Raw genomic sequence first — 9,424 nt, forward strand, 5'->3', positions numbered from 1 at the left:
TGCCCCTAACCCTCACCCATCCCACCTTGGCTGGGGAACCCAGGTGAGATGTGCCACTCCCACATGAGAGTTGAGCCCATCCCACCACAGGCCAAGAGTTGAACTATCCAAGGTGGGCTGTGTTTGGGGTCCTCTCATCTTGTGGCCCCCATGCCTCATTTAAGTGAAACCTTGCAGGGGGTTTGAATTTGGGCCCGCCACAAGCCACCTGGAGACCTTGGCCCAGCCTCACTCTCCCCTCAGGGAGCCCCTGTCACCCAACCACCCCCACTGGACCTTGGCACTGCCTGAGGCACACTGATAGTGTCCTGGCATGCGGTGCCCAGGGCAGGGTCTGAGTTTTTATCTTTCAGGGCAGAGGTAGGCCTAGAGTGCAGAGGAAGAACCTGGTATGGGGAGCCCAGAAGAACTCCCTGAACATTTTTCCATTTGCCTCTTACTGCTGGATAAAGTGCCAGGGACCAAGTCCTGGCAATGCTCAGCAGGCCGCACACCCACACACTGCTGTGGGCTGCTATCACCTGCAGCCCGCGTGTCCTGGGTGAGCTCTGCAGGAGTCTGGGAAATGGTGTCGGGGGTGGGTCTGAGTGGCAGTGACAGCCCCCAGGAAAGGGTGGCAGCCAGGGAGGTGTAGAATGCTGCCTGGGATGTTTGTTCCCCTTAGCAGAGACCCTCTTAGCAGAGACCCTGGGATCTGCCATGGAAGGAGTCCCAACAGACAGCCTTCTGGATGTTCTCATGGGGGTGTGGGCCTGGCCCAGACTAACACTGGGAATGGGCTCTGGGCAGGGTGTGGGGGCAACCAGACAGACAGCCTGACCCTACCAGGCCTCTGTTGGGGCGGGATGCCTTCCAGAAACAAAGAACCATTGAAGCCCTGGCCCAGTGGGGAGGGGAGCTCAGGCTACAGCAGCTATTTTGGGATCTTCAGGCAAAATCATTCAGCCTTGACCAGCCCACGCAGGCTTATGCCCCAGAACGTACTGGATACTCTGAGCCAGGAACCAGACCCCTGGACTCTAGGCTCACATCGCCAGCAACATGCATTTAAGAGCTGCCACATCAGGCATCCCAACTCTCCCAGCACGTGGGTATACTTGCTGAATGCCTGTGGCATGGAATGTCTGTCACCATGCATCCTCAACTTCACTCTACCTTCAGGCATACACTGAGGGTGACCCCACCCCCTGTTCTCAGGGTGACCACCAGGGCTCTGCTGGGGAGGCGGGAGAATGCAACTAGAGGGAGCAGAGAGCTCAGCCCACTAGCAACCTATCCCTCATTCACATGCAGATGACTCCTCCACCCTCCAGAAAGCAGGGTGTGTGGGAGGGTAGGGTGGTTGGAAACCCTTGTAGTGAAACTACCTGCAGGTTAGTGCTGTGCAAGTACTGCCTGCCCCAGGGGCCCTGCCCAGCCATCACCTGCAGACATACCATGCCATCTAACCTGTGGTGACCCACTCATCCATAAGGATCTTGGAGTGTCCTGCTCAGTAGGGAAAGGAGCTGCCTTGGCATCAAGTACAACAAACCGCCTCTTTCTGGCCCAGACCACCCGGGTGTGGCTGGCCCTGTACAGGTGGGACAGTGTCCCCCATCCTATGGCCTACTGATGTTGGGTCTCAGCCTGTACCCTCCCCTCCCCCTCAGTCTTGGCAGACAATGGGCAGTTCAGGACAGGACGTCACTGCTGGGTGACAGCCAGCTTCTGAGATGGAGGCTGCTTTGGGTGGTTCTCTGGCCAGTCTCAGGTTGTAGGCCCAGGTCATCTTCCAGCCTCAGGTGAAGCCAGGTCATCCTCCAGCCACAGATCAGACCTGTGCCCACCAACAACCTGGCCCCTATCTGACAGCTTGCTGTGCAGGTGGCAAGATTAAATGAAAATCTGGGGCAGCAGCACAGCAGGGCTGACTGTTCCATTCCATCTCTCACTACTCAGTTGGCTGAGCACCCCTAACCCAGGGCTCTTCCTGTCTGTCTGCACCTCCCTGGGCAGGGCTCAGAGTCCACAACAGGCTGTGGGGAGGATACATTGTGACATGTCAAATGAATGGGGGGCAGCAGGCAGGAAATGTGGCCTCCTGGGGTGACACTGGCACACAGACCAGTAAGGGGAGGGGGCTTGCATAGATCAGAAGGCAACTACCAAAGCCAAGATGGGAGCAAGCTCAGGAAGCTTCCAGCTAGCCCAGCACAGAGACCTGGGGGGACAGGGACAAGGGCAACAGCCTGCAGGGCAGACTCTCAGGCTTTCGGATCTGGAGGGCTCCACCTGGCTTGAGGATCTGCCATGACCACCAGGGGGTGTAGGGATAGGGTGGAGCCACCCATACCCTCTGTCCTTCCCCTCCCAGTTTAGCCAGGAAAATCCATCTCCAGGTAAAAGGGAATGCTGGTGGAGCCAGGGTAGTACGCTGGTTTGGTCAGTGCCTGCTGAATCAGGAGAGCCTAGTTCCCTGCCAAGAGTCCAGCCATGCTGGGCAAGGAGAGAGGCACCAGACACAGGAGAGGAGTGGGCACAACAGGGGTCATGCCACCCAGTACCAAGGGTCCAAGTTCCAGGGGGCTCCGTATGGAGGTGCTGGCCAGGTAGGTGCTAGGATAAATAGGAAAGACAGAGAAAAAGAGGGGCAGAGGCAGAGCCTCAGAGGAAGCAGGGTGCTGGGGAGTTGGGCTCAAAGGGGACCCAGTGGCTCCCTCCCATGTCCACAGCGTCTGGAAATCCATCTGAGCCCAGCAGGGTGGACTCAGAGGTGACAAGAATTCCTCACAACTGTGTCTCACTGCCCAGCCAACAGCACACATCCCCTCCCCTCCCATTAGCCCAGTGTATGCTCACCCCTTGCCCAGGGCACAGGGACATGGCAGTGGCCAAGCAGGGCCCAGGGCCCCATCCTTGCCTGATGTCTAGCTGCCCTGTCTACCTCTGGCTAGGGGCAGGGGCATCTGCACCAGCCTTAGGTCTGACAGGCATGTAAGTGACAGTAGACCCGACAGGTCTTAGAACCCTCCCCTGTCCTCACCATTGCCTCAACCCACAGAAATAGCAGCCCTCCAGTAGGCACACAGCCGGACACAGCAGGTGGAGCAGGCTGGTCAACCCACACCGAAGAGCCTGGGACTCACACGTGCGTGAGGACAGAGGCTGCTTCCTCCCAATGCACTGGCCTGACTAGAGCATCCTCCAGAGAAAGGAGGGTGCAGGAATCAGACACACCAGACCAGCCAGGGCTCTGGCAGAACCTGGAGAGCACCGATTATCACAGTAGGGGCTGCAGCTACATGCACACTCACATACAAGCACATATGAGGTCACAGCTGGAAACAGCCCTGTCTGTGAGGAGAGTGCTCCTCTCTCCCATGGCTCCACTCCAGGGAGACAATGCAGGGAAGGCCGGATGAGGCCAGCTCTTTTCCCAGGTCCTGCTGTGAGCAGCCCCTGCAGGGGGCTTCCTCAGAAAAAGTTCTCAGGATGGGGGGAGGGGGGCCCCTCTCCCTGAAGGCTCTACCAGAGACCTGCAGCAGCTCCCAGCCACAGTCCTGCCAAGCCTGGGCTCACATGTGACCACTCCTAAGCCCAGTGCAGCCTGGGAACAGTTGTGGGGCAGAGACCCATCTAGCTGGTAAGTGTGGGAAGGTGGGTGTAGCTCCTCAGCACAGCCTCAGGGAAGCCCCAGGGGAAAGAGGCTACTAGGGTGCAGGGTGGGGCTCAGAACTTGCCAGGCCTCAGCCTGAGCTCTAAAGTGAGCCACTGGCCTGGGTCGAGCAAGCCAGGTTCACAGCGGGAAGGGGCAGGTCTCTACAGCTGTTTTCCACCCTCCTGTGGTGACACGGCAGGCTTTGATCCTGTGGGTTAGGGGCATTAGCCTTTCAGGAAGGAAGCAGTACAGCCTGGCCTGCAATAGCAGAGAAACAGAGGCACAGCTGGAATAACCCGGGGCTGGCTGTGACCCTCCTCTGGAACAGACCCTCCTTATTCTTTGCAGCCTCAGACCTTAACAACAACTTCCACCTTCTGTCCTGTCCCACGGCACAGGTCCCACACCCATAGAGTGCTATGAGGGCCATCCTGCATCTACCAGGGAAGGCCCAGTAAACAGGGGGGCGGTGGTTTCAAAAAACTCTTCCATTTCCAATCTGCTGGGAAGAATGGAAGCTGGGGCTCTTCTCTGGTGGGGATCCAGGAGGTGGGGTGATTCTGGAAAAACCCAAGAGCTGTTTCTTATCCACCAGCTCAAGCCTGCCCTCTTCCCCTGCCTAAAGGCAGATCACCCTACAAAATTCATGGTCACCATCACTGTTCTAGCACAGCCCACCCCTAGAGCCATCAGGTGGACCCAGGTAAACCCAGAGGAACAAATTTAGTTCTTCAGGCTTCCTATCAGCACCTTTGGTGGGAAGAGAAGAGGGAGCCCCTCCACGAACTACGGAAGCAGATCAGAGTGGCAGGCAGCCTCCAGCCTGGACCTGCCTAGGGGACGGGCTGTCAGGGGCACTGGTGGGGTGGTGGGGGAGGGGCGCACAGCCACCTACTTTAGCAGGAGGTGGGGACACAAGGTGACCACCAGACTGCAGAGGGAGCTGGCCCAGCCAACATTCTCCCTATAGCCCAGGTACCTCCTACTGCGGGTACAGGCCATACCCACCCACTGCCCTGGCACCCATTGTGTCTCCAGCCTGCCCCAGGACTACCCTCCTGAAGGTCCTGGGCAGCTGATCTGGCAACGGAAGGGTTCAGCAGGAACCTATCTGGCCAGGAGGGGTCAGGGAGCACAGCTGCCAGGACCCTTGGCTTCAGGACTGGGCAGGCACCAGGATCATTCCAACCCTGGCCCCCTGCCCTATCCCTCTGCCAGGCCCTGGCAGGGCAGACAACACTTCCTTTCTCTGGTCCTGCAAAGGGAAGGGCCCTAGCCATACCTGTGTCCCTCCTAAGGGCTTCAGGGAGGTACCAGGACTTCTCCTGAAGTTGGTGGAGGACGGCAGATGGGGAAGTGCCCAGATCCAATGTGGCCAAAGGCTGCCCAAAGCAGGCTCCTGCTTGGAGAGAAACAGGCCACTACCCACACAAAGCAGGGGGTGGAGGGGGGCTCCTTTCCAAAGGAACAGCCTCCCCTGCCCAAAGGTGGCGCAAGGGAGGGGCACATACCTGTCTCAGTTATGCCAGGAATGTAGCTCCCCAGGCAAGGACCAGGGAGGAGCCTTTCTGGGGGCTGGGGGCTGGGCTGACTGGACAGGGCCAGGAAACCCCAGCTGGCCAGGGAGAAACTGAGGAAAAGAAGGCTCTAGAAGCAGGACAGTTGTGTGCCCCCGCAGCAGGTGCCCCTCAGGGCAGTGTGGTGGTGACACCCAGACTTTACCCTGTGGCAGGGGCAGGATGGGGGTCAAAGGGGAGGAGTTGGCTTGTGCCCACTACAGTGAGGGATGGTGCAGTCCTAAATCCTTAATCCCTACCTCTCACTCCATGCAGACTGAGGATGGTCCTTCTCCAGCCTAGGGCTCTGGTCTGCTTCCAAAAAGGTCCCTGTGAGCTCAGCACCTTTCGTCACAGCCCAGGCTCCCAGCTTCCCATAAGCCCTCTCCTTAGCTGGCTGTGTACTGGCCTATGGGTCCCGGTTCCCACCTGGACCTCCGGTCCTAGAATGGTCTCTGCATGGCCACCATCCATGGCCACTTCTGGACACATAAGGTAGGTCCAGTCACACCACTAGGGGCCATCCCACCGCTCAGCCTTGGCCTTCTCACCACCAGTACCAGGGCCTAGCATGGGCAGAGCAGCTCTGGAGAGACGCCACGCCTTCCTTTGCCCAGGGTGATCCTCCCTCCATGTGACCTCTGACCCCACAGCAGGACCTCAGTTACTGAGTCATGGACCCTCAGGCTGGACCCACCCAGCTACAGGGTTAATGATTGATTGCCTTCTAGGTCTGGCAGAGACAAGGGATTGTTGGGCCCTGACCCTCCTTTTCTGGCTTCCTACCCACTCCCAAAACTGGACATCACTGACCCCATCCTGCCCCACATCCACACCACACCTCCATCTTTTCCTAGACCACAAGCTTCCAGGGCAGGGCTAGGTTCCTGGTCCCTGCAGTAGAATGGGCAGGCTCAGGTCCCCACAGCTGAGTTTGTCTCAACAGAGCTGGATCCAGGACCTGGAGGCAGCCCAGAAGCAGCTAACTGCAGCTGGAGGAAAGGCCTTTCAGCTCTGGGCTGTGCTGTTCCCCCTGCACAGAGCTTCCTAGGCCACTGTGAATACTTCTGAGGAATCAAGCCAGCAGCAAAGCCGCAAGGCAGATAGGAGAAAGGACTTTCTTGCTGGCCAACAGAGGACATCAGAGCACCGGAAGGCACAACCCTTGCCACTGCCCTGGACAGGAAGTTTCCCTCCATCCCCCACACCGCTCACCCTACATCCTTCTTGACACACAGCAGGCACACCAAGAAGGAGCAGACAGGATGTGGGGGCGACAAGTTCCTATACTTTTCTGCCACATTCCCTGAGCAAGGTCTTAGCCCCAACCAGAGCTGTCCTAAGGGAGGGGGAGACCTGCTAGTGAGAGGTTTGGGGATTCCACACCCACCTAGTAAAGCAAATCTCAGAAACCACAACCACAGGCCTCTGGAACACAGGGAAGCCCTCACCCAGCAATCTCTGTGCCAAAATGTTAAGGGTTTGCTCGAACACAAGGGCCCAGTCTAGACAGATGTTGGGGCTTCTGAAGGAACATGACAGCTGGTATCCATTCACCTGGGCCAGCTTCTCCCCTAGGAAAAGGCCCTCTGAGTGGGACAGAGGAGACACAGGAGGAGTGAGAGCGGAAGCATAGGAGACCAGGTTCTTTGCAGGGATGGGGCTCTCTTCAGCCTATGAGGAGAGATGTCTAAACACTTGAGGCTGCCGACTTCTGCATGTCTAGAGGTGCAGTAAGGCCAGGGAGCCAGGAAGCAGGGCGGAGGTTGGACCACAACCCGGCAGCAAGACACTCCAGCCCATGGCAAACTCTTCTGTGCCTCCCCCAATCCAGCCAGCCCAGAGGACAACAGGACACTCCACCATCTACAAACCTGCCCCCTCTGCCCTTACCTGCTGCCCTCTCTGCCTGTACCCTGACCACCACCAGCCCCTGCATGAACCCCTGCACGCACCTTCTACACAGAACTCCACCTCTTCCAGGTTCCGCAGAGTAATCCGCATGAGGCTGGAATTGAGCATGAGCTCATTCTTGTGGGCTGGCCACAGATAGGGGGGAGCTGGGTTCACAAAGAAGATCCTGGTGTCCCCAGTGGACACCTGGTTGTCACAGATGAGGGGGTCTCCAAAGCCACTGATCACCACCTTGTTGCCGCCATCCATCAGGTTCTCCTGGGCCACCACATCTTTGCCCTTTAAGTACCGCCAGACTCGAACCTGCAATGGACACATGAGCAGGGGTCATTGGTCCTCCTCCCTCTCAGGGAAGGGTGCCAACTGAGCGTCTGAGCACGCCCATACTCTGGCCTCAGTGGCTCTGGTCAAACATCCACATCTGACCCTAGTCCGGACAGAGATATGTGCAGATATTTGGGTGAACCTTCGGCACAGGCTACAGAAATCCACACTCATGCTGAACACCACTGGTCCCTTAGTGCCACACACACGGTTAAGCCACCATGAATATATCCCTGCCCCCAGGAAGCAGGTCCACACCACAGGTCTAGCCAACCCCAGCCACATCTAGAGCAAACCTTGGTGCTGGCTACATCTTAGAATGGGCCCCTGGGTCTGGAGCACCATCTTCTGCCTCCACCCACTGGCCTCTACTCTGGCCACTGTGGTGGTCAAAGCCAGCAACCACGGCCAAAGGGCTTCAGGATCAGGGGCCAGCTAGGGTCCATGAAGCCCTGTGGGTGGGCTGAAACCTTCCTCCCTGGAGGGGGCCCTCCAGAAGCTCCACAGCCCATGCAGTCAAGGCAGCAGTAACCGCAAAGTCAAGTTGGGGCAGCTCAAGGTAGCCTCACCCTCCACCTTCTCCTCCTGGTGCCTTCAGGGCACCTGCTCTGACTAAGCCTGAAACACACAGCACCCCCAGGCAGCACCCACAGGAACAGGCCTGTGGGCCTGTGCACTGGCTGGAAAGGTGCCCTGGGCAGAGAGGCCCCTTCTCTGGGAGTCTGGGGCCTGGGCTTCTGCAAGGGGGGCGGTGAAAGACAATGGGTAGCCTGTCCACCTGGCCAGCTGCTGGGAGCCCGAGGACTGCGGCATCTGCAGGAACCCCTCCAGCCACTGCAGAGCCTCAAGTGTCCTGTCCTCCCCGCCACTGCCACCGCACATAGTAGGATCCTAAGCCAGGCAGGGGGAGGGTCTTTGGGCTTTCACAGCCATCCACCCCACCCCAACCACACCCAGAAGCAGCCAGAGGAAGTGGAGAAAATCCTGCAGGGACTTGGCAAAGTGCCCTGGCGGTGAGGGGAGGGGGCCCGGCTGGGGGATCCCAGCTGTAGCTGCACAGGCCACTCTGAAAGAAGCACCATCTCCATGGAGTAGGAACGACCGATTGCTGGTCCAGGATGGTGGTTTGGTGGGGTCAGAGAAAAGTATCATCCCAGTCCCGGGACCCCTCCCTTGCAGACTGCGGGCAAAACCCCCACACCTATTCTGAGGGCTCCAGATCCAGCCGAAGGAAAAGCAGGGCAAAGCCCCAATGGCCAGGTCCAGTTCCTCAGGGAGCAGGACCCAGCACTTGCCCCTACCCCCGACCCCCCCAGGCCTCCGCCAGGGCCCGTCTCCCCCTTGCTCGGCCCCACACCCAGTCACTGCGGCGGCTCCGCGGCCAGGTCACCGGGCTGTGTGTCCTTTTTCTTTCCCGACCACCCTCTCGCTCTGGTAAAGGCCTCTGGGACGCGGGTGGGGGACAGGACTGACCATACTAGTTCTGGCCCTATCCCTTTTCTTTGGACGGTGGAGAGGGATGCGGCAACCTCCGTCCTCCACGGCGGGGGTGCAGGGGGAGGCGCACTTGTTCCGATGAAGGGTGGCTCGGGCGGAAGGGCAGCCCCACCACGAATCCTGCGCCTGGGCCCCACGGGAGGGACCGCAGCGACACCGTACAAACTTTCCCCCGGCGCTCCAGACTTTTCCGGGACCTGGCGCCTCACCCGGAGGCTTGGCGGTCTCCAAGGGAGCGCGAGCGGGGGCTGCGGAGCGTCCGGGGCGCGTTCCCACGCTCGGGCCCGGGGTCCCGCAGGGCGGCCGGCGCGCGGGGGAGGGGCCCGGCCCGCGAGGCGGGGGCGCGGTGAGGGCGGCCCACCTTGCAAGAGTACGTGAGCTGCACCGGGTCCACGTTGAGGATCTCCTCCACCGTGCCGGTGAGCACCACGTTCGCCTCCTCCTCGCGCCGCTCCAGCGCGCGCTCTGGGCACGTCCCGCGGGCGCCGAGCAG

At 59.4% G+C, this 9,424-nt stretch overlaps 1 protein-coding gene across 1 annotated transcript in view; it reads right to left on the reverse strand.

The window, feature by feature from the left end:
* The window catches only part of Agrn (agrin), a gene marked incomplete at its 5' end in the record, with an annotated part of 30,892 nt that extends 21,468 nt beyond the window's left edge, over positions 1 to 9,424 (reverse strand). Inside the window, 2 exon segments of the mRNA XM_013504201.1 lie at positions 7,152 to 7,413; positions 9,293 to 9,424. Of these exon segments, the coding sequence (XP_013359655.1) occupies positions 7,152 to 7,413; positions 9,293 to 9,424 (394 nt within the window).

Source organism: Chinchilla lanigera, unplaced genomic scaffold (genome assembly GCF_000276665.1).
Source record: "Chinchilla lanigera isolate Chin_1 unplaced genomic scaffold, ChiLan1.0 scaffold00085, whole genome shotgun sequence".
NCBI classification, from domain to species: domain Eukaryota; kingdom Metazoa; phylum Chordata; class Mammalia; order Rodentia; family Chinchillidae; genus Chinchilla; species Chinchilla lanigera.